At 43.9% G+C, this 24,258-nt stretch overlaps 1 protein-coding gene across 3 annotated transcripts in view; it reads left to right on the top strand.

The window, feature by feature from the left end:
* Positions 1-24,258, top strand: part of LOC311137448 (arf-GAP with coiled-coil, ANK repeat and PH domain-containing protein 2-like) — an 84,398-nt gene that overhangs the window by 4,369 nt on the left and 55,771 nt on the right. For all 3 annotated transcript variants that reach the window (XM_084171956.1, XM_084171955.1, XM_084171954.1), the window contains exons 2-5: positions 17,540-17,597; positions 20,297-20,416; positions 22,472-22,525; positions 23,539-23,597. In XM_084171956.1, the coding sequence (XP_084028082.1) occupies positions 17,540-17,597; positions 20,297-20,416; positions 22,472-22,525; positions 23,539-23,597 (291 nt within the window). The remainder of the gene's footprint in view (positions 1-17,539; positions 17,598-20,296; positions 20,417-22,471; positions 22,526-23,538; positions 23,598-24,258) is intronic.

Raw genomic sequence — 24,258 nt, 5'->3', positions numbered from 1 at the left:
CATGCAGGGACCACCAGATTAGAGTGGCAGCAGCCACGCGGTGTGAGGCGTTTGTATGGCCTGAGCAGAGAGGAGAGAACAGGGATAGACAGACACATAGTTGACAGGCTACAGAAAATGGCTACAATAATGCAAAGGAGATCGGAATGAAATGAACTAAACATCTGGGAAAGCGAGAGAGCGGGGCCTCCCTCACTTACGTTTCACTGAAACACCCAAATATAACTCTCCCAACTTCCACCTCAGAAACTATAATTGTTGTAAACTACAGCGGTTCAATGTTTTCTAGAACTTAGTTTATTCAGCTAGCTAACTTGGTACAGTATTCTTCAGTGAAAACCGTCCAGGGCACCGAATCCTATGACGCCATAGCCAACTAGCATGCCAGCCTCCAACAACACGGTTTAGCACCAATACTCGGCCACAACAAACCACCAGTGTGTCAACACGCCAAGCAGATCATTCGTGTCCGTGTCTAAAGTTCTGGGTTAGTCCCGACAGCTTGAGCGAGTCCGTCGTCAACTTATTCAGCCAGTTAGTTAGCTAGAATAGTTAGCATACTAGCTAGCCATTGCTCTCTGCCAACGAAAAAAACTCCTCCCACGGCACGAACTCACAGAGAGAGCCAAGCTAACGTTAACTAGTCACCCATGTCCCGAATTCCCTTGAACGACTCTGGTTACCAGTAAGTAAAAACAAAACACAAATGTAGGTTATAACTTACCCCTAGCAGCTACTGTTAGCCAGCCAAGTGCAAAGCTAGCCACTGAATCGACTCACCCAGTTCGCGTCTGTTCGCTAGGTCGTTCCAGCTATTGTTTAGTTAGCTATCCAGGTAGCAACAAGCTAACTACTAACTACCTAACGCCAACGCTTCAGACAATGAGGTTAGAAAAACAGCTGAATGGTAGGCAGCTAGCTGGCATAATTACAGGTACTCTCAAGCGTGAAACAACTATCCACAGTTGCTAATAGTTACCAGTAGCTACCTGCTAGTTAGTCCAGGTAGTGGGTTAGCTAGCCTCGTGCTTCACCGGGCTCAGCCGAATACAATAATTACATACAATAACCTACGATAACTACAATAACTACCTACAATACCTAACTACAATCTAAATACATGGTTTAAGCTTTACTCGACACCATATAAGCCACATAAGCCAAGCTTACCTCCCGCCAGAGAGAGAGACAACCTCACCCGACGACTCACAGCACCAATAATATGCCATTTAGCAGATGCATTTATCCAGAGCACCTTAGTCATGCGTGCATATTTTTTTTTACATATGGGTGGTCCTGGGAATCAGACCTATTATTTTGGGATTGCAAGCGCCATGCTCTACCAGCTGAGCTACAGAGGACGTTGTCATATCACACAGCCTAGTTTGCCTATGTGAATCAGGGTTCTCCCCAAACATTATGAGGTGCTGCTCTGCCTAGTGGACTGGCTGCGCCACTATTTTAAAAACTATTTGTTATCATATAAGGCATTTATTTTGCTCTTGATTGCAGGAAATGGCAGAGGTGTTCAAAAATGCCCCCCTCCGTGTCTCCCCCCGGCCGTACTCAGCAGCAAAACACGTTGTTAAAAAAATCCTGGGGAGAACCCTGTGAATGATGCCTACAGTCTCGCACAGACCCTCAAACAATATCTATAGTGATGATCTTTTCACCTCCATAGCGCCTGGTTAAAGGAAATACAATTATAAATAAATATTTCCATGCTGTAAACCGTCATCTGTCAGGAAGTTGGTTCATCTGTGAGCTTTCGTCAGACACCCACCAGCGCAGTCCACTGTGACAGGTAAACCTAAAGCCTAACAGCTGCCAGGTTTCTACTGACCCCTGTACTGTGGGGAGGGGGGGTCATCGCTTCCAGTCGCCTGACCCTAAGCACCGCTGGGGTTCAATCATTGTGGGTTAGAATTGACCAACATCCTTAAACAACAGACATTCTTTCCACTTTGACCACCATTACTTCACTCTGTTTTCCATGGTGTTTGATTTGGCAGAGAACGAAGAGAGAGCTGGAGAGTGATGGACAAAACAGGGATGCAGACCAGCAAGGAACAACTGTCTTTTGACATCTGTTTCCATTTGTGTGTGTCCACTTTCAATTCTGTGCCAGTGAATGTGGAGTCCCCATACAGTGAGGGAAAAAAGGATTTGATCCCCTGCTGATTTTGTACGTTTGCCCACTGACAAAGAAATGAGCAGTCTATAATTTTAATGGTAGGTTTATTTGAACAGTGAGAGACAGAATAACAACAACAAAATCCAGAAAAACACATGTCAATAATGTTATAAATTGATTTGCATTTTAATGAGGGAAATAAGTATTTGACCCCCTCTCAATCAGAAAGATTTCTGGCTCCCAGGTGTCTTTTATACAGGTAACGAGCTAAGATTAGGAGCACACTCTTAAAGGGAGTGCTCCTAATCTCAGTTTGTTACCTGTATAAAAGACACCTGTCCACAGAAGCAATCAATCAATCAGATTCCAAACTCTCCACCATGGCCAAGACCAAAGAGCTCTCCGAGGATGTCAGGGACAAGATTGTAGATCTACACAAGGCTGGAATGGGCTACAAGACCATCGCCAAGCAGCTTGGTGAGAAGGTGACAACAATAACACACTACGCCGTGAAGGACTGAAATCCTGCAGTGCCCGCAAGGTCCCCCTGCTCAAGAAAGCACATATACAGGCCCATCTGAAGTTTGACAATGAACATCTGAATGATTCAGAGGAGAACTGGGTGAAAGTGTTGTGGTCAGATGAGACCAAAATCGAGCTCTTTAGCATCAACTCAACTCGCCGTGTTTGGAGGCGGAGGAATGCTGCCTATGACCCCAAAAACACCATCCCCACCGTCAAACATGGAGGTGGAAACATTATGCTTTAGGGGTGTTTTTCTGCTAAGGGGACAGGACAACTTCACCGCATCAAAGGGACGATGGACGGCGCCATGTACTGTCAAATCTTGGGTGAGAACCTCCTTCCCTCAGCCAGGGCATTGAAAATGGGTCGTGGATGGGTATTCCAGCATGACAATGACCCAAAACACACGGCCAAGGCATCAAAGGAGTGGCTCAAGAAGAAGCACATTAAGGTCGTGGAGTGGCCTAGCCAGTCTCCAGACCTTAATCCCATAGAAAATCTGTGGAGGGAGCTGAAGGTTCGAGTTGCCAAACGTCAGCATCGAAACCTTAATGACTTGGAGAAGATCTGCAAAGAGGAGTGGGACAAAATCCCTCCTGAGATGTGTGCAAACCTGGTGGTCAACTACAAGAAACGTCTGACATCTGCTATTGCCAACAAGGGTTTTGCCACCAAGTACTAAGTCATGCTTTGCAGAGGGGTCAAATACTTATTTCCCTCATTAAAATGCAAATCAATTTATAACATTTTCGACATGTGTTTTTCTGATTTTTTTTGTTGTTATTCTGTCTCTCACTGTTCAAATAAACCTACCATTAAAATTATAGACTGATGTCTTTGTCAGTGGGCAAACGTACAAAATCAGCAGGGGATCAAATACTTTTTTCCCTCACTGTATGTGGGATGTTTTTTTCCCAAGTGGGTAGGCTACTGTCACGAGAATTGTTATCTCAATGGTTGAACTCAACTATCACTCAAGCTTTGAATAGTTCCCAGAGGGTGTAAGGCTCTGGTTTAATAATGAATTAAACAAAGTCCCGTTCTGCAATAGGTCAGTCTTTTTATTCATGAGAGCTCTGGCGCTAAAAACACACACACCCTTTTTATATACCTTCACACAAAGGAACTTTGCTCCGCCCACCTTTAGGCGACCTGTGACTTTCCACAGTATATAATGTTTATGTCAGCAGTTTCTAAGTCCCCCCTTACTATGGAATGTTCGCCTCCAACAGTTTCTACCCATCTTCCCTGTTAGTGGTTTTATTGTCTTAAAACTCTAACACAGTTTACACATTTATACAGTATTGGGGTGGAAACACTTTAGTCGTTACTTTACACATTTTAGATGTAGCTAAAGTTATTAAATAAAAGACAATTTTATTTGCCACATGCGCCGAATACAACTGGTGTAGACATTACCGTGAAATGCTTTCTTACAGTCCGGGACTCGGATGCCAAAAGGATGCTGATGCTGTAGACCTTATTTGCAATATGTTATGAGATTGATGGCTGAAATATCTACTCTAGCTCACTGAAGGGTTTTCAGTACAGTTATACTTGCTCCTCTTCAAATATGCAATTTGAAATTCCCGGAAGAGTACCATAAGAATATTATTTTCTCTGATCTGTGGGATTAAGTTCACGTCTGCTTTTCAGATCCGGCTAAACCCAATGGAACTTTCCTACAGTCATTATTAACGTTTTCAGTGACAGTTAGGCCTAGACTAGGCAATGTGTTGGTTATGACGAACTTTGAACCAAATGTAAGACTTTAAAGCTTGCGTCAAACACATTCTGCGGAGGGCTGAGTGTCTGCAGGTTTTCACTCTACCCTTGTACTTGATTAATTAAGCTCACTAATTAGTAAGGAACTCCCCTCACCTGGCTGTCTAGGGCTTAATTGAAAGGAAAAGCCAAAAACCCGCAGACAATTTCTTTTTTTGTGACAGTTTGGTTTTGCGCACAGTTGTTCGACCCATTCATTTCAGCTTACAGTATATCCAGGTTTGAGGAAGTTTGCCGTTTCATTTTGCAATTATGGATTGGCCTTATGTTCTCCTTCCTCCTCACCCTGTAACATTCTTGTAATTGAAAGTTGTGCAGAAACCGAGCTTGACTGAGTGTCATAGGCCGCTTGATAATGGTACCAATTTGACCTGCCTCATTGACGACCCCACAGCTGACGCCTCAACACTAGCATTGATAATGCAGAGGACAGCGCCGGATACATTCACCACAGTTCAAGGACGTTGACGGTGGTCCGGCCAGACCCTGGGCTAACTTTAGTTAACCTTTTGTTAGTTTCTCACAGAAGTCAAGTGCTGGTTGTAAACAAACGTCTTTGCTTTCCTTCAGGTGAGGCCATTTGCACGCACGATGTAGCCTCAGCCTAATCTACGATTCCCTTGTGATTTTTACGGGATCCCATTAACGTTAGTAATGAACACACAGGACATGCTTGCTTAACAGACTATTGAGCAGCCGGGACTCTACTGGGTACAGTAGCGAATTCATCTTTATCACTGTCCTCTTTTTAAAATGGGTATGCTCAAGGTTGAGGTTTGTGGTTATAACTGACTTTTGGGTACGCCTTTTGGATCTAGCCTACAGTTGAGCAGAACACTTGAGACGTTTTCTATCAACCGATTACACTGCAACAGAATAGTGGTATGGGGATCATCAGAGAGTTCTGGGTGAAGTCGGAGGACATGTGTTGATTGTGTTTCTCTCTTGATCTTGGTCCCTAGTTACTGTAACTGAATGACACAACCAATCACACACAAACACTTGCTTACACTCATTGAGTCCCTTAGCCTGCACCATCTGGGGGCATGCTGTACTTTGCCTAAGATCCTTCATTTTAATTTGACCACCAAGGATTTCATCTTGTTTATGTTATTCCTGAGAGTTTGTGTGTAATGGTGGGTTTTTACCCCAGCGGGAACCCCCTCCCTCCAACACATCCCCGCTCTCTAACAATGACAGGATATACGCCACGGCACGGGCTCGGCCCAGTGCTGTGACGTTACAGAAAAGTATGAAGGAGACGTATCCAGGTTGGGACTGTCATCCTTTCCCTCTCAAACCCCACTTTCTGCTTGTCTCGTAGGATCCTACAGGATATCGACGTCCCCACAAGTTGGCAGGAAGAGGCTGTGCGAGACGGCCTTTGATTTTGGGAGGTGTTTTTCTAAGTACTGCTCAGATCGGTGCCTCAGTTTCACTGTGTCGGGCCCCCTGAGAGGAGGCCATTGTGTTGAGGGGTGTGTCTGTGTGACTAACCAGTTTAAATGCCTCACTCCCACTCTAAGGCTAACACACAAACCCCTCATGGCCCACAGCCAGCAGAACACCTCTAAGTAGCCAGAGCCTTTCTCTGGCAACGCTCAATGAGTCATTGTTTAGAAACGATACAGGTCTATATCAGTGCTCCACCACCTCTATTATGGCCATTTTGATTCAGTCGGAGTCTTTTTTGGTGTGGACGTGGGTGAGAAGGTTGGCTAAATGTAGCCTAAACAGAGTCCCCACTACTCTCCATCTTGACAAGCCCATCCACACCCTCCCAGTTTTAGCACTGCGTTGTGAAATGGTAAAGCGGATGATGTGTCAGCCAGGGCGACATGACAGTGGTTTGGTCTAAATCCGGGGCGATATAGGGGAGTTGGTACTTGTTACAGATGAAGTAGGACCTACGTTGTTGGACTTCCAGATGGGCCCTGTTGATGTCAAAGCTTCCCCAAACACTGATCTAGAATCAGCTTTCTCTTCCCTAGTGAACTGAATCTAAACTACAGCAGCCTAACCCAAACATTACCTTGGACCAGTGCCTTGAGGCTGCTTCTACATCTTGGCCTAGACGGCCTCGCCTCTGCAATGCTGAGTTGGCCTCTCTGTTATTGATGTGGTTTCCCCAGACCTGATTTGAAATTAGTCTTCATGGGCCTGTTTCAGGCTCCCTCACACAAGTCTGAATGTCAATCACACCCAAACTGCACTAAAAATAGTTTTTCTCACTCTCGCAATACTTGCTTTTTCATACTGCAATAACTATTAATCATGTGCTTTTTATTATGTTACCAGATTGTTCTGTTGTCTGGCCTCTTCTGAGAGGGAAATCTGTATACACATACTTTCGCACTGATTCAAATTAGAGGTTACTGAGTGTGCTGGTCTTGCTGGTCAGTCCCTGTCCTTTTCTCCCAGAGTGGATTGGACCAGATTACCTCCTCTTCAGATGACTCCCTGTCTGCCTTTTTGGCGGCTAGCCGTCTTTATTTTTAGATAGCGAGAGACCGATACCTGCATTTTGGCCAGGATCCATTTGAGAGGAAGTAGGGACACCTCTATATGTTGCTTTTTATCACAGATCAGCTTGAGTTCTGGTGATGCAGGGATGGGAGCTGGACTTTTAAAGCCATTATGAAAGGATGTGGTAATAACCAATGTATTACATCAAATCAAATGTTATTGGTCACATACACGTGTTTAGCAGATGTTATTGCGGGTGTAGCGAAGTGCTTCTAGCTCCGACAGTGCAGTAATATCTAACAATTTCACAACATATACCCAATACTCACAAATCTAAGTAAGGAATGAATATATACATATATGGACAAGCAATGTTAGAGTGAAATGAACTAAGATAGTATAGAATACAGTATATACATATGAGATGAGTAATGCAAGATATGTAAACATTTATTAAAGGGGCTAGTGTTCCATTTCTTAAAGTGGCCAGTGATTTCTAGTCTATGTCTATAGGCAGCAGCCTCTAATGTGCTAGTGATGGCTGTTTAACAGTCTGATGGCCTGGCGATAGAAGCTGTTTTTCAGTCTCTCGGTCCCAGCTTTGATGTATCTGTACTGACCTCAACTTCTGGATGATAGCGGGGTGAACAGGCATTGGCTCGGTTGGTTGATGTCCTTGATGATCTTTTTAGCCTTCCTGTAACATCGGGTGCTGTAGGTGTCCTGGAGGGCGGGTAGTTTGCCCCCGGTAATGCGTTGTGCAGACCACACCACCCTCTGGAGAGCCCTGCGGTTGCGGGCGGTGCAGTTGCCGTACCAGGCGGTGATGCAGCCCAACAGGATGCTCTCAATTGTGCATCTGTAAAAGTTTGAGGGTTTTAGGTGCCAAGCCAAATTTCTTTAGCCTCCTGAGGTTGAAGAGGCTCTGTTGCGCCTTCTTCACCACACTGTCTGCGTGGGTGGACCATTTCAGTTTGTCAGGGATGTGTACGCCAAGGAACTTGAAGCTTTCCACCTTCTCCACTGCGGTCCCGTCGATGTGGATAGGGGGTTGCCCCCTCTGCTGTTTCCTGAAGTCCACGATCATCTCCTTTGTTTTGTTGACGTTGACTGAGAGGTTATTTAATTAAGATGTGTTGGGGCACAATCATCAGTCTGCTGCTGATTAACTACTGATCCTTATTAATTAACAATATTCCTCAAGTGAGCGTCATTATTTCATTATTCAGCACCAACCTCGTAGTTTTCTTTCACATGCCTCCTATTTAAAGTCTAGCTTTAAAGACCCAAGTGCTGTGTCTGGTACTTTACCAATACATTGTAATGTTTGGAAATGCTGTGTGTGTGTGTGTGTGTGTGTGTGTGTGTGTACAGTGCCTTCGGAAAGTATTCAGACCCCTTCACTTTTTCCACATTTTGTTACGTTTACAGCCTTATTCTAAAATGGATTAAATTGTTTTTCCCCTCATCAATCTACACACCCCATAATGACAAAGCAAAAACAGGTTTTGCAAATGTATAAAAATAAATAAGAAATATCACATTTACATAAGTATTCAGACCCTTTACTCAGTACTTTGTTGAAGCACCTTTGGCAGCGATTACAGCCTCAAATCTTCTTGGCTATGATGCTACAAGATTGGCACACTTGTATTTGGGGAGTTTCTCCCATTCTTCTCTGCAGATCCTCTCAAGCTCTGTCAGGTTGGAAAGGGAGCGTCGCTGCACAGCTATTTTCAGGTCTCTCCAGAGATGTTAGATCGGGTTCAGGTCCGAGCTCTGGCTGGGCCACTCAAGGACATTCAGAGACTTGTCCCGAAGCCACTCCTGCGTTGTCTTGGCTGTGTGCTTAGGGTCATTGTCTCGTTGGAAGGTTAACCTTCGCCCCAGTCTGAGGCCCTGAGCGCTCTGGAGCAGGTTTTGATCAAGAATCTCTCTGTACTTTGCTCCGTTCATCTTTCCCTCAATCCTGACTAGTCTCCCTGCCACTGAAAAACATCTCCACAGCATGATGCTGCCACCACCATGCTTCACCGTAGGGATGGTGCCAGGTTTCCTCCAGACGTGGCTCTTAGTATTCAGGCCAAATAGTTCAATCTTGTTTTCATCAGACCAGAGAATCTAGTTGCTCATGGTCTGAGAGTTCTTTAGTTGCCTTTTGACAGCCCGCTTGGAGATTGCCATGTGCCTTTTCCTGAGGAGTGGCTTCCGTCTGGCCACTCTACCATAAAGGCCTGATTAGTGGAGTGCTGCAGAGATTTGAATTTTTTATGGATCCCCATTAGCTGCTGCCAAGGCAGCAGCTACTCTTCCTGGGGTCCAGCAAAATTTAAGGCAGTTATAGATTTTAAAAACATTTACAATACATTCACAACAGATTTCACAACATATTAAGTGTGTGCCCTCAGGCCCCAACTCTACTACCACATATCTACAACACAAAATAATAATAATAATAATAATATGCCATTTAGCAGACGCTTTTATCCAAAGCGACTTACAGTCATGCGTGCATACATTTATGTGTGTGTATCGTGCGTATGCTATCTATCGTGTGTTTGTATGCATGTACCTATGTTTGTGTTGCTTCGCAGTCCCGCTGTTCCATAAGGTGTATTTTTGTATTTTTTTTATCTAATTTTACTGCTGGCATGAGTTACTTGATGTGGAATAGAGTTCCATGTACAGCTCGGAGCATTCAACATGTCAATACCTCTCACAAATACAAGTAGTGATGAAGTCAATCTCTCCTCCACTTTGAGCTAGGAGAGATTGACATGCATATTATTTATGTTAGCTCTCTGTGTACATCCAAGGGCCAGCCGTGCTGCCCTGTTCTGAGCCAATTGCAATTTCCCTAAGTCCCTCTTTGTGGCACCTGACCACACAACTGAACAGTAGTCCAGGTGTGACAAAACTAGGACCTGTTGGACCTGCCTTGTTGATAGTGCTGTTAAGAATGCAGAGCAATGCTTTATTATGGACAGACTTCTCCCCATCCTAGCTACTGTTGTATCAATATGTTTTGACCATGACAGTTTACAATCCAGAGTTACTCCAAGCAATTTAGTCTCCTCAACTTGCTCAAATTCCATATTATTCATTACAAGATTTAGTTGAGGTTTAGGACCAGTTAATGATTTGTCCCAAATGCAACACTTTTCTCGTTTTTGAAATATTTAGGACTAACTTATTCCTTGCCATCCATTCCAAAACTAACTGCAGCTCTTTGTTAAGTGTTGCTGTCATTTCAGTTGCTGTAGTAGCTGACGTGTATAGTGTTGAGTCATCTGCATACATAGACACACTGACTTTACTCAAAGCCCGTGGCATGTTGTTAGTAAAGATTGAAAAAAGTAAGGGGCCTAGACAGCTGCCCTGGGGAATTCCTGATTCTACCTGGATTATGTTGGAGAGGCTTCCATTTTAAAGAACATTCTCTGTGTTCTATTAGACCGGTAACTCTTTATCCAAAATATAGCAGGGGGTGTAAAGCCATAACACATACGTTTTTCCAGCAACAGACTATGATCGATAATGTCAAAAGCTGCACTGAAGTCTAACAAAACAGCCCCAAAACAAATGGTTGTCCTTCTGGAAGGTTCTCCCATCTCCACAGAGGAACTCTGGAGCTCTGTAAGAGTGACCATCAGGTTCTTTGTCACCTCCCTGACCAAGGCCCTTCTCCCCCGATTGCTCAGTTTGGCCGGGTGGCCAGCTCTAGGAAGAGTCTTGGTGGTTCCAAACTTCTTCCATTTAAGAATGATTGAGCCCACTGTGTTTTTGGAACCTTCAATGCTGCAGACATTTTTTGGTACCTTTCCCAAGATCTGTGCCTCGACACAATCCTGTCTCGGAGTTCTACGGACAATTCCTTCAACCTCATGGCTTGGTTTTGCTCTGACATTCTCTGTCAACTGTGGGACCTTATATAAACCAAATCATGTCCAATCAATTGAAGAAACATCTCAAGGATGATCAATGGAAACAGGATGCACCTGAGCTCAATTTCGAGTCTCATAGCAAAGGGTCTGAATACTTACAGTACCAGTCAAAAGTTTGGACACACCTACTCATTCCAGGGTTTTTCTTTATTTTTACTATTGTTTACATTTTAGAATAATAGTGAAGACATCAAAACTATGAAATAACACCCATGGAATCATTTAGTAACCAAAAAAGTGTTAAACAAATCAAAATATATTTTAGATTCTTCAAAGTAGCCACCCTTTGCTTTAATGACAGCTTAGCACACTCTTTAAATTCTCTCAACCAGCTTCACCTGGAATGCTTTTCCAACAGTCTTGAAGGAGTTCCCACATATGCTGAGCACTTGTTGGCTGCTTTTCCTTCGCTTTGCGGTCCAACTCATCCCAAACCATCCCAATTGGGTTGAGGTCGGGGGATTATGGAGGCCAGGTCATCTGATGCAGCCCTCCATCACTCTCCTTCTTGGTAAAATAGCCCTTACACAGTCTGGAGGTGTTTTGGGTCATTGTCCTGTTGAAAAACAAATGATAATCCCACTAAGCTCAAACCAGATGGGATGATGTATCGCTGCAGAATGCTGTGGTTGCCATGCTGGTTAAGTGTGCCTTGAATTCTAAATAAATCACGACAGTGTCACCAGCAACGCACCATCACACCACCACCTCCATGCTTCACGGTGGGAACCACACATGCAGAGATAATCCGTTCACCCACACTGCATCTCACAAAGACACAGCGGTTTGAACCAAACATCTCCAATTTGGACTCCAGACCAAAATACAAATTTCCACCGGTCTAATGTCCATAGCTCGTCTCTTCTTCTTATTGGTGTCCTTTAGTAGTGGTTTCTTTGCAGCAATTCGACCATGAAGGCCTGATTCACACAGTCTCCTCTGAACAGTTGAACTCTGTGAAACATTTATTTGGGCTGCAATCTGAGGCTGGTAACTCTAATGAACTTATCCTCTGCGGTAGAGGTAACTCTGGGTCTTCCTTTCCTGTGGCGGTCCTCATGAGAGCCAGTTTCATCATAGCTCTTGATGGTTTGTGCGACCTGAAGTTGAAGAAACGTCCAAAGTTCTTGAAATGTTCCGTGTTGACTGACCTTCATGTCTTAAAGTAATGATGAACTGTCATTTCTCTTTGCTTATTTGAGCTGTTCTTGACATAATATGGACTTGGTCTTTTACCAACTAGGGCTATCTTCTGTATACCACCCCTAACTTGTCGCAACACAACTGATTGGCTCAAACACATTAAGAAGGAAAGAAATTGCACACATTAGCTTTCAACAAGGCACACCTGTTAATTGAAATGCATTCCAGGTGACTACCTCATGAAGCTGGTTGAGAGAATGCCAAGAGTGTGCAAAGCTGTCATCAAGGCAAAGGGTGGCTACTTTGAAGATTCTAAAATATATTTTGTTTTGTTTAACACTTTTTTTGGTTACTACATGATTCCATATGTGTTATTTCATAGTTTTTATGTCTTCACTATTATTCTACAACGTAGAAAATAGTAAAAATAAAGAAAAACCCTTGAATGAGTAGGCGTGTCCAAACCTTTGACTGGTACTGTATATATATTATATTTTGTGGAGGCTATGGTTTAGCAGCGGTGGTGTGCAGCTGCTGAATGCATATAGGGGAAACACTGGCATTGCAGGTATTGCTATCGCTTCATTGGACCCACACATAAGTACAATACCCCATATTCCTCTAAGTATGCAGCTGGTGTTGCGAAAACAGCTGCAGTGTCTTGCTATGCTCTAACCTAAACAGTGAAGAAAATCAATTTTTCCCTCTCACAGATAGGCCTGCTTAACTATTGGCAAACGAAGCAATCCTAATGTTTTTGTTCATTATGTTGCCTTAACTCGATTCTCCGTACTGACTTGATTTAGACTCTTGGAGGTTGTTGATCTCTCAGAGCTCAGTATCATCCTGCTGTTGTTTTTCTTTCAAGCCACGCTTGTAATGCACAGCCTGCTTATAATTCGACGCTATTCTATGACCTGTAGTTTGGTGCAGTAGCATAAGAAGGGCGGCAGGTAGCTTAGTGGGTAAGAGCGTTGTGCCAGTAACCGAAAGGTCGCTGGTTCTAATCCCCGAGCTGACTAGGTGAAAAATCTGTCGATGTGCCCTTGAGCAAGGCACTTAACCCTAATTGCTCCTGTAAGTCGCTCTGGATAAGAGCGTCTGCTAAATGACAAAAAAAAAAATAAAAAAAAATAAGAGTAGCAGTAGTAACCCAAAGTCACTGACAACCGCAACGTAGCCAGCGTGTGGTGACCAGTACAGCTACTGAGTTTGTGGAAGCGGTATGTGGGTAGACTTAGCTAAAATTACTCACGCAGCAAATGTGCAGAATTAGCCTAGTAGGGTCGCTGCGTTTCCCCAGCTGTGGCAGTAGCCTAACTATATAAGCAGCAACATTTTAATGGTAGCTGTACATTTTTAGTAGGCTAGTGGTAACGGTAGCAGCAACATTAGTGGTAGGTAGCCGTTGTGATAGCTGGGCCTGTTTTTTTTTTTTTATAGCTTTGTCAGTGAATTCCTGGTCTAAAGCGCTACCTTTTTGTCTCTGTGAACTTCCCTCGTTAGTGTGACTCGCTCTCTCTCTCTACTCGTTATACAGACATCCAATGGAGGCTGTGGCTGTGAGACTACGTCCCAGAATCACACCTTTATTATCCTCTGTCAGCACGTTCACAAGTTCTCCCCCGAGGCAGAGTTTCATATGAAAAGAAAACATTCATTTTGTCTTGGCTAGAGAGAGCAGGAAAGTGGACAAATTAATTTAGATTTTGGTTAGATAGCAGCTATTGGGATTTTTCTAAGGAATTGACCAGAACAAACCACCATTAATTACCAGACTACTTAGCCCTAGATCTACATTATTATTCCCAGGGGGATATGAAGTTGGGCCTAACCTTTTTAAGTCTTATCCCTTAAAGTTGAATCAGGTCGAATATTGTTAGTTGTGTGAAAGTGGCCACTCAAACTTTGGATGTTGTCATCATCGCAGGTGTGATTTAAACCCTTGTCATCTTCCATTGATATTTTCCAAGAGGCATAGTCATCCAACTTAACCTTTTATTATGAATGATAAATCAATGAAATGGCATTTGTCTGTGGCCTCCTAGACAGTCATTTTTATTTAACAGTGCTCTGTCATTGTGGAGAGCACATAGGGATAATTGAACCTGTTGAATCCATTTGTTCCTTTTCATTTAGTCCCAATCTATTCGTTTTTTTAAACAGAAGGGGGATGGTGCCTCCCGAGTGGCGCAGTGGTCTAAGGCACTGCACGCAGTGCTTGAGGCATCTCTACAGACCCGGGTTCGATCCCAGGCTGTGTCGCAGCCGGCCGCGACCGGGAGACCCATGAGGTGGCGCACAATTGGCCCAGCGTCATCCGGGTTAGGGGAGGGTTTGGCCGGCTGGGAAGTCCTTGTGGCCAGTTGTACGGTGTTTCCTCCGACACATTGGTGCGGCTGGATTCCCGGGTTAAGCGAGCAGTGTGTCAAGAAGCAGTGCGGCTTGGCAGGGTCGTGTTTCGGAGGACACATGGCTCTCGACCTTCGCCTCTCCCGAGTCCGTAAGGGAGTTGCAGCGATGGGACAAGACTGTAACTACCAATTTGGATATCACGAAATTGGGGAGAATAAGGGGTAAAAAGGACCCAAAAAACTAAAGGCGAATATCTAATTTTAAATAACTGGTATTTTGGGCAGCTGGAGTGTGCAGTCTACCATCATTATCAGATCTGACATCTGTCTATATTGCGCATTGCAAGTAGGAATCAGTGGCAGCCCATATCAACCTAGAACATCCCATATTAACCTAGAACATCCCATATCAACCTAGAACATCCCATATCAACCTAGAACATCCCATATTAACCTAGAACATCCCATATCAATCTAGAACATCCCATATTAACCTAGAACATCCCATATTAACCTAGAACATCCCATATCAACCTAGAACATCCCATATCATCCTAGAACATCCCATATCAACCTAGAACATCCCATATCAACCTAGAACATCCCATATCAACCTAGAACATCCCATATCATCCTAGAACATCCCATATCAACCTAGAACATCCCATATCAACCTAGAACATCCCATATCAACCTAGAACATCCCATATCAACCTAGAACATCCCATATGAACCTAGAACTGCCCATATGAACCTAGAACTGCCCATATGAACCTAGAACTGCCCATATGAACCTAGAACTGCCCATATGAACCTAGAACTGCCCATATGAACCTAGAACTGCCCATATGAACCTAGAACTGCCCATATCAACCTAGAACATCCCATATCAACCTAGAACTGCCCATATCAACCTAGAACTGCCCATATCAACCTAGAACTGCCCAGCGGAATTGTGAAACAAACAACAAAGGAATGTAGCCTATGGAATGACTTGGCTTCTTGTCTGAAATATAATGGGTGGCTGGAGTGACAGCTCATACATAGCTCTTTGGCTTCAGCCAGCTCCTGATAAACAGATGTCATTTGGAAAGCTGTCAGACTGCGAGGATGCATTATGTCTGTAAAAAGGCTTTTACAACGCCCCACAGTTTGTTAGCTGTTAGTTCGGTGTAGGTGCATTGATATGTTTTTCGGCTCCATTTTTGTGCCAGTAGCCAGACAACATTTATTTGATAACATAACTCCATTCTTACAATTTAGTTTAATTGCGATCTGTCTGTGCATATCTCCCACAAACACACACACACAGCCCAACACCGACAGGCACACACACAAAATCAGTGAGATAGAAAAAAGTTGTGTTCAAGGGGAGAGTTGGGGGCTCATCTTCAAAGCATCTTCTCACTGCTCTAAGTGTTTCGACAGCAACATGCTTGCGTCTTGTTATTCTCACTCCGCTGCCAGATGTTATGGCATGTCGGTGCCGTGCGGGACGTGGCAGCCATAGAAACAGCTGGAGGGGTTTTGGATGGGCCCTCCCGCCTGGTCCTCCCGGGGTGTCACTGTAATCCCAACGCCCCGCCACCCCCCCCCCTCGCAACACCGTCCTCATTTCATTATGCCGGATGCACCAATGGCATCGCATCAAACCCACAGGGGATTATTCCAACATCCCCAATCGCCACTACCACACTCTTATTCAGACTGTCACTGATCCCTATCGGTGGCTCATTATCTCCATGAGGAACCACGCTATGATGTTTGGAGGAAACAAGATAAGCTTTCACTGCAGTATGTGTTCACAGTACTGCGGAAAACCCCAGACTGTAACTCTGCACTCAGTAACATGCAGTGCATTCGGAGAGTATTTAGACCCCTTGACTTGTTCCACATTTTGTTATGTTACAGCCTTATTCTAAAATTGATTAAAAAAAAAAAAAAAAACGTCATCAGTCTACACACAATACACCATAATGAAGTAGTGAAAACAGGTTTTAGAACATTTTCAAAATGTATTAAAAACAGAAATCCCGGATATCTTATTTACATAAGTATTCAGACCCTTTGCTATGAGACTCGAAATTGATCTCAGGTGCATCCTGTTTCCATTGATCATCCTTGATTTTTCTACAAATTGATTGGAGTCCACCTGTGGTAAATTAAATTGATTGGACATGATTTGGAAAGACACACACCTGTTTTATATAAGGTTTCACAGTTGTCAGAGCAAAAACCAAACCATGAGGTCAAAGGAATTGTTCGTAGAGCTCCGAGACAGGATTGTGTCAAGGTACAGATCTGGGGAAGGGTACCAAAACATTTCTGCAGCGTTGAAGGTCCCCAGGAACACAGTGGCCTCCATCATTCTTAAATTGAAGAAGTTTGGAACCACCAAGACTCTTCCTAGAGCTGGCCGCCCGGCCAAACTGAGCAATCGGGGGAGAAGGGCCTTGGTCAGGGAAGTGACCAAAAACCTGATGGTCACTCTGACAGAGCTCCAGAGTTCCTCTGTGGAGATGGGAGAACCTTCCAGAAGGAAGGTTCTCTGCAGCACTCCACCAATCAGGCCTTTATGATGGGTTAATGTTGCATAGGCCTACGTTTTTTTAAAGTCATGTAAAAAAAAAAATGAAAAAAAAAAATGAACATTTACATTACATTTACGTCATTTAGCACACGCTCTTATCCAGAGCGACTTACAAATTGGTGCATTCACCTTATCGGTAGATATCTGCTTGGATTTTGACTCTGTGATCTCGACTCCAAAAAAGGTTGGTGACCACTGTTCTGAAGTGACGCCTCTGTTCATCATTAAGTCTTCTTCCTCCCTGGTGGCATTCTGCCGCTGCTACTCCAAGGGTGTTGTTGCCGGGAAGGCCAAGCTGTGCTTTGTTACGTATTAGTTGAGCAAAATGCTAGATATAGGCCCATGGCGTTACCCAATGTGGCATCTCTCAATCTGGCCCCTCATGATGTGTGTTCCCTTTTCCTCCGCTTTTCACTTCCTTTCTGCGTCAACCCTACACATAGCACCACCATCACGTGGAATGACTCGCCTTCCAGTGCAAAGCAATGCATCGACCGTCCATTTTCCCTTGTAGCCTATGTCTATTGACTGTTATCTGTTGAAATGAAGCTCCCCCTTCTACACGTGGAGTAACTGTGTCATGTTTTTCTTCTCTCAGGGCCACTATAGAGGAGGTGGAGGGGGATGTTGGGGAGTTGGAGTCCAAACTCGACAAGGTGAGTCCATATGATCCACATTTGGAGAAATGAACACCAGTGATGGAACTCTTGTTGTTTGCATGATGAACCACTCCCTCGCCATAGTAACCCAGTGTCCCGGTCCCCTCTAACTGGCCTTAGATCAGAACGAGTTGACACCGAGTGAGGGGAGCGAGAGTCTCAAACTGGAATGCATGGTACATAAGAGGAGTGTGATGAAATTCCACTTGTAGTTCTATAAAGACCCTGCAGCCAGTCACCAGAGCATTTGTAATGGTGGAAGAGGTGGGATTTTACTTCATTCACTAATCCTGGATCTCCAGTGATTTGCGGCTGCATTGTTCTTAAGATTGTGTCTCCCACCCTTTGGCCATCATTTGACTCACACCATACCCTGGTGTCACTTCCCTATTGCGGAAGGATCTGCTGCAGGGGGGTGTGGTGTGACTGCAGGGTGGGGGATGCAGGGGGGCCTGGAAGAGGAGTTCAGGCTTTTCTTAGAAACTAGGCCTTGCCATTTGAGAAAGAGAGCCCACCCACACAACCAAGATGAATCTTAAAACAACAAAGGCTTTATTGTGATAATACTAAATCTCTTTTGAAGATCATTTCCCCATAACGTCGAATGACCGGTCATACAATCAAGGAAATCTCGTTTTTTTCTTTGGTGTGTTTTTCTTTCTCCAGTATTGAATCTGCTGAAAGACAAACATTTGATGTATCTAAATTAAAGATACTGCTGATTTTAAAACACAGCACTGTTGATATTAAATAAATGTTATTATTGTATAACTTGCCACAAGTTCAAGAACAGTTACACCACCTTACATTGAACCCAGTAGCAAAATGGATTCTTTGAGGCTTTGTGAGCTCTTCTCGCCTACCTGGCTTGATCAATATACGGCTGCATTTCATTACAGAAAGTGTTTTCTGCTCTGCCCTTGTTGGCTCTCCTGCACTGATCTGAAATGGCTGGATGGGTAGCAGCGAATAGCTCCCCCGAGCCCTCTAGGAATACTGGTTGAGTTCTGCCACATTGCTTTCACCTATCCAGTCCCATCTCTAGTTTCGTGAGCAGCAGTCAACGATGGCAGTAAGGGAAGTGCGCAGCTTTCTTGGGAGTGGGGAAAGAAACGCGTCCTTAGCGAACCAGGGTTTTTTCTGGATCAAAAAGGGACTTAGATGGTGGGCAGGGGGAGTGGTTGGCCCGTCGGCGAGTGTGAATTTTAGAGAACATTTTAGAGGCCCCCATCGTGACGGCGTATAGGCATTTTTACATTTTGTAAGCCAATTGTCCTGCAATTCTACACATTTCTCCATGGAGCTGAGACATTTCTGCAGTTTTAAAGGGATACTTTGGGATGCTAAATTGTGCTAACGCTAGTTAGCATTGGCTCACGAAACTACCTCCAACTTCTTTCATACTGGACACAGAAACATACAAATGGGATCCACTAATGAATCTGTCTCTGGGGAGGTAGATAAAGGGCCTCATTGCCAAAATCCCGAAGGATCCCTTTAAAACAAATTTCTTGTATTCTGCCATGGAGCTGAGATCAAATCTTTTCAGTTTGAAAGCTAATTTCCTGTAATTCTATGCATTTTGCCATGGCTAATGCTGTGTTCTTTTGCTCAAACATAATAACAATCTATACTGCTAAATTCTATTTTTTGTTCTTTCTTCTTCCTGACTGTCTAGCTTTTTATTTTTGGTGATTTAATAGTTCTCAAAGATTATATTATATAAAAAAAATAGGTACATCATCTTTTCTATATACTTTATATCTGGTTTTAGTCGTTTAAGCTAACACTGAAATGCTTTTTCCATCCCAAAAAACAAAACAATCAAAACATTTATATCCCTGGCGAAAGTATCACAAGTGTCCTTGACAATTTGGCATATAACCCGTCCAATTCCACCTGAAGCTACAGAATCTCTGCTGAAGGTTTTCACTTTTAGTCATACACCCTGTCGGATAGCGAGCCCATTTGTCATAAGCACTGAAGCGATCGGACAGACTACAGAGGAACATTCCGCTTCCCTGCTTCCTCTCGTGTGAGAGTGCATGGATAAGGTCCAGGGTTTGTTTGTGACTTTACGTAACCTGGGATTATGTCTGCCCCTAATGAGTTAGAAAAAATTAAAAAATCTTAAATGTAGAGGGTTGCTTGTTAAGCTAATTAGCGTTAGCTAGTTTCTGGTGATTTTTTTTTTTTTTTTTTTGATTCTCAGCCTCTCTCCAAGATGTATTTATTTATCAAATGTCCAGTGTTTGAACATGGAACAGTGGCCTAAAGGGATAGTGTGGAAAGCAAGCACTATTTCATCCATTACTCACTTCTGTCATCTCTCTCTCTCTCTCTCTCTCACCTCTCTCTCTCTCACCTCTCTCTCTCTCTCTCACCTCTCTCTCTCTCTCTCTCTCTCTCTCTCACCTCTCTCTCTCACCTCTCTCTCTCACCTCTCTCTCTCACCTCTCTCTCTCACCTCTCTCTCTCTCACCTCTCTCACCTCTCTCTCTCACCTCTCTCACCTCTCTCTCTCACCTCTCTCACCTCTCTCTCTCACCTCTCTCTCTCTCTCTCTCTCTCTCTCTCTCTCTCTCTCTCTCTCTCACCTCTCTCTCTCCCACCTCTCTCTCTCCCACCTCTCTCTCTCTCTCTCTCTCTCTCTCTCTCTCTCTCTCTCTCTCACCTCTCTCTCTCTATCTATCTAGCTGGTGAAGCTATGCATCGGGATGATCGACGCCGGCAAGGCCTACAACACGGCAAACAGACAGTTTGTCAACGGAATCCGCGAGCTCGCTGCGAGCTCCACCAAAGATGAGGTCATTGAGGTAAAAGACCTATAAGTAACCTAGCGTGAGCTTCTCAAGTCAAAACGGTCCGTTCATACTGTTAGAAAACCGCCAGTTTCCCCAACTCTCTCTCTTTAGTGGGACTCCTCTGTTTTAATCTTCTTCTCACATTTCTGCGTTGAGGCCTGCATTTCTGCTCCTTTTTTTGTGTGTATATTTCCTTTACAGCTTCTCCCCTGGGTCTGAAGTTCAGCCAAAGTGCATTTATTTTTTTGAAAGAATGCCCTGGCTGAAGAATTATCCCTGGAAGCACCCATTTATTGCTCAAGTTTCAAATGACCTAAAGCAGCGTAGCAGTACAGTAGAGGATTTCCTCTTACCCGTACCTCAGTCACTGTCAGGAGGTTCTACTAGTCTGGAATTCAGAGTTTATACCCTGTCGCTCATACGTGTGTGTGTGTGTGTGTGTGTGTGTGTGTGTGTGTGGTCTGTCGTGTGTGTTTCAGGGCTCCAGACTTAACATTTTCCCCCTGCTGCCACTTAATTTTACAGTTGGTCGCACCAGCCCATGATTTGGTCGTTACTAGAAAGAAATCTGCGGCATCACGCAATAGAAAAAAATAAGTAATTCCTTATAAAGCCATTCACAGTGCTTTATTAAGAGGTGCAATAGACTACTGGGATGGTATTCAATAAATATGTTGTATCTAACACGTCCATGCAGGAATGCATGATTCAAGATATTTTTGACGTGCAATCTCCAGTGATTGTCAGGAATTTTGGGTTGACACTTAGGCTATTGTAATAATATGTGACAATTCAGATGCCCTATTTTAACAATATTTTATTCAATAGATATTAAATTGCCTACGTCTTTATGTGCACTAATATCATAGGCTATTTTATTTGGAGCTAATTCACCACCTCAGTAAGTGGAAACTTACCTCTGGTAGGCATGTATTAATCTAACAGGAAGTTCAATGTCCTAAAAAAACAGATGCAGTTGTAGCCTACTACCCAATGAGGCCAATATGCACTCGCAATGGCCGATGCGCATTTCGCACACTCCCTATCTCAAAAGCCATATCAAATATCTTAATTGTAAAATAGTTGTTATAGAGCGCAAATGAGAAATATAAATTATACCTACAGAAAGCTGAGAACCTCCTCTCTTTAAGTGTGTTTCTCCTGCAATTGGATTTTGAAATGTTATAGCCTACAATCAGGACAAAACACTTTTTCTCCCAGTACGCAGGGGGGAGAGGGAGGGAGGAGGGAGGGAGTGAGTGGCTTGCTCATCACAGCAGCAGGCCCCAGCGAAACGGGCAAAGTGGCAGGGCAGAGACTTTCTTTACAGGAATCGTGAGGATAATGCACATTTACTGTTTGATCAAATCATGGTTTTAGCCTCCTAAACGAAATTGGACGTTTGGAGTGAAGTGACCATGTAGAATTGGCAGCACACACCGACGAAACCAATTAAAAAATGTAACACACTGCCAAGTCAAAGGGTCGCAAAATGCGACTAAATGGTTGCAGCCTGGAGCCCTGTGTGTGGGACTATTTCATACAATAGCACTATTATCCATGGATGGATGGATGGATGGATGGATGGATGGATGGATGGATGTATAATACATGTTTTTACATAGCACTGTTCTGTCCCATGTATCTGTACACACGTCACAATACAGATAGATCTACAGACCTAGTATCTTATATACAGACCTAAGACCTAGTGTCTTATATACAGACCTAGTGTCTTATATACAGACCTAGTGTCTTATATACAGACCTAGTGTCTTATATACAGACCTAGTGTCTTATATACAGACCTAGTGTCTTATATACAGACCTAGTGTCTTATATACAGACCTAGTGTCTTATATACAGACCTAGTGTCTTATATACAGACCTAGTGTCTTATATACAGACCTAGTGTCTTACGTACGGACCTAGTGTCTTACGTACGGACCTAGTATCTTACGTACGGACCTAGTGTCTTACGTACGGACCTAGTGTCTTACGTACGGACCTAGTATCTTACGTACGGACCTAGTATCTTTGTGTTACACTCCTTTTTTTCTCCCACAGTCCAGTCTCACAACGTTTGCTGAGAGTCTGCAAGAGATGATCAACTATCACACGGTACGGCTGGCGACATTTTGATTTAAAACAGAACGTGGTTGTGATATACACCAGTTAAGTGCCAGTGGGTGGTTTTAACAGGAATGGGACCTTAAAATAGTCTGGGCTTTCATCACTCTGAAAAACAGAACTGCAAAACCCAAAAACATCTCATGATCATGCTTTAACCGCATGTAATAGGGAACAAGCATCCTGCCTGCTTAAATACATCCCTAGTCCCTTCTTTCAAGTGTGGGAGGACACTTCTTAATGTCCTACCCTCTCTATCAATACCCCCTAAACCCCATGGTGCCTCAGGGCAAGTTTTTTTTTTAGATGGTGACTTAACACTGGAGAGACCTCCCTAGTCCTGTCTTGGTGTCCTACCCCGTCCCCATACTCCCTAAACCCCAGGGTCTGAGACCAATGACTCAACACTGGAGACTGCAGTGAGATCAGCTGAATGATTTGTTAAAGTTTGCTACTCAGTGTTAACCCGAGCACATGATCCTTAAAGCACAGAGCCAAATCTGTTTTGTCACCGGAGCACGGCACTCCAGTCCAGTCCCAACCACACACTGGTCGTATTGTCTGGCCCCGCATCAGCAGGCTCAACACCGTGAGGCCTTCAGCTTTGGTGTCTTTGAGGCTAATTCTGCTGACCGTCCGTTTTGAAGGAAGTTAAAGTTCTACGAGTCGGTCTCTGACTAACTAGCGAGAATGAACACTGCATCACAGCATGTCATTATTGAGCGGATTGGGTTTTGAAACCTATAGGCTGTTGTGCATTAGAATATGCGCCTGAAAGGTACAGTCCGATCAATGCTGATTTTTGTCATGTTTTGTGAACTCACCTATAAAGTAGAGGGGTACACACCCTGGTTTGTTGAGGTGCCGACTGGCAGAACATACACACCATTCCATGTAAAGAAATGAGTTTCACACGCTCCAGCTCGTAATATTTAAAATATAAAAAAGGTTGTGACTGTTACTCGGTTGCATAAAGTACTAATCAGTCGTGTTTCTCTGCTTAGATTTTGTTTGACCAGGCCCAGCGATCGATTAAGACGCAGCTTCTAACGTTTGTCAAAGAGTAAGTATCTCGACACGTCACTGTTAAGAGTATTCTTCTTGTACACAATAACAATGGACATTATGTTATGAACAGTAGCAGTGCGGTCGTGTTTTCTGTAGTGTCCAGTTTTTTTTGTTTTTGTCTATTTTGTATATATTTCTCAATTTTACTTTTCATTCTTTAACTAAAATATTATTTCCTGCAACCCGCCTCACCCAACGTGGAAAGGATTCTATTATTTCTTTATAACTTTTATCAAGAACCTTAAGCTGAAACTAGTCTAGCTGCAACCGAATAGCTACTTGCTATTAGCCACAGTTAGCATCTTCACCATTGTCCGTGGCCTGCACTGCCCACCAGCCAGCTCTAGCCTGGACAATTTGTCGGCCAGTCTGCACAGCGTGCTATCGACCCAGAGCATATCGGATTTTCTGCCGGAATCACTGGACCCTAGCGCCGGATCATCGCAACTAGCTAGCTGCAACAGAATGGCTGTTGTCGTTGGCTAATTACTATTGCCCCTTAGCAAGCATTTAGCCTTGAGCTAGCCTCGAGCCAGGCCCATCTCCCGGCTATCTACCTCTCTGTCAACCGGACGGGACCTCCTAGTGTTGACACGGAGCCCCGCCGATCCAACACGACTGGTCTGCCGACGAAATTGTCTGATGTGGTTTCAACA

Source organism: Coregonus lavaretus (assembly GCF_964263955.1).
Source record: "Coregonus lavaretus genome assembly, chromosome: 11".
NCBI lineage: Eukaryota > Metazoa > Chordata > Actinopteri > Salmoniformes > Salmonidae > Coregonus > Coregonus lavaretus.
This window is presented reverse-complemented; position numbering and strand designations above follow the sequence as displayed.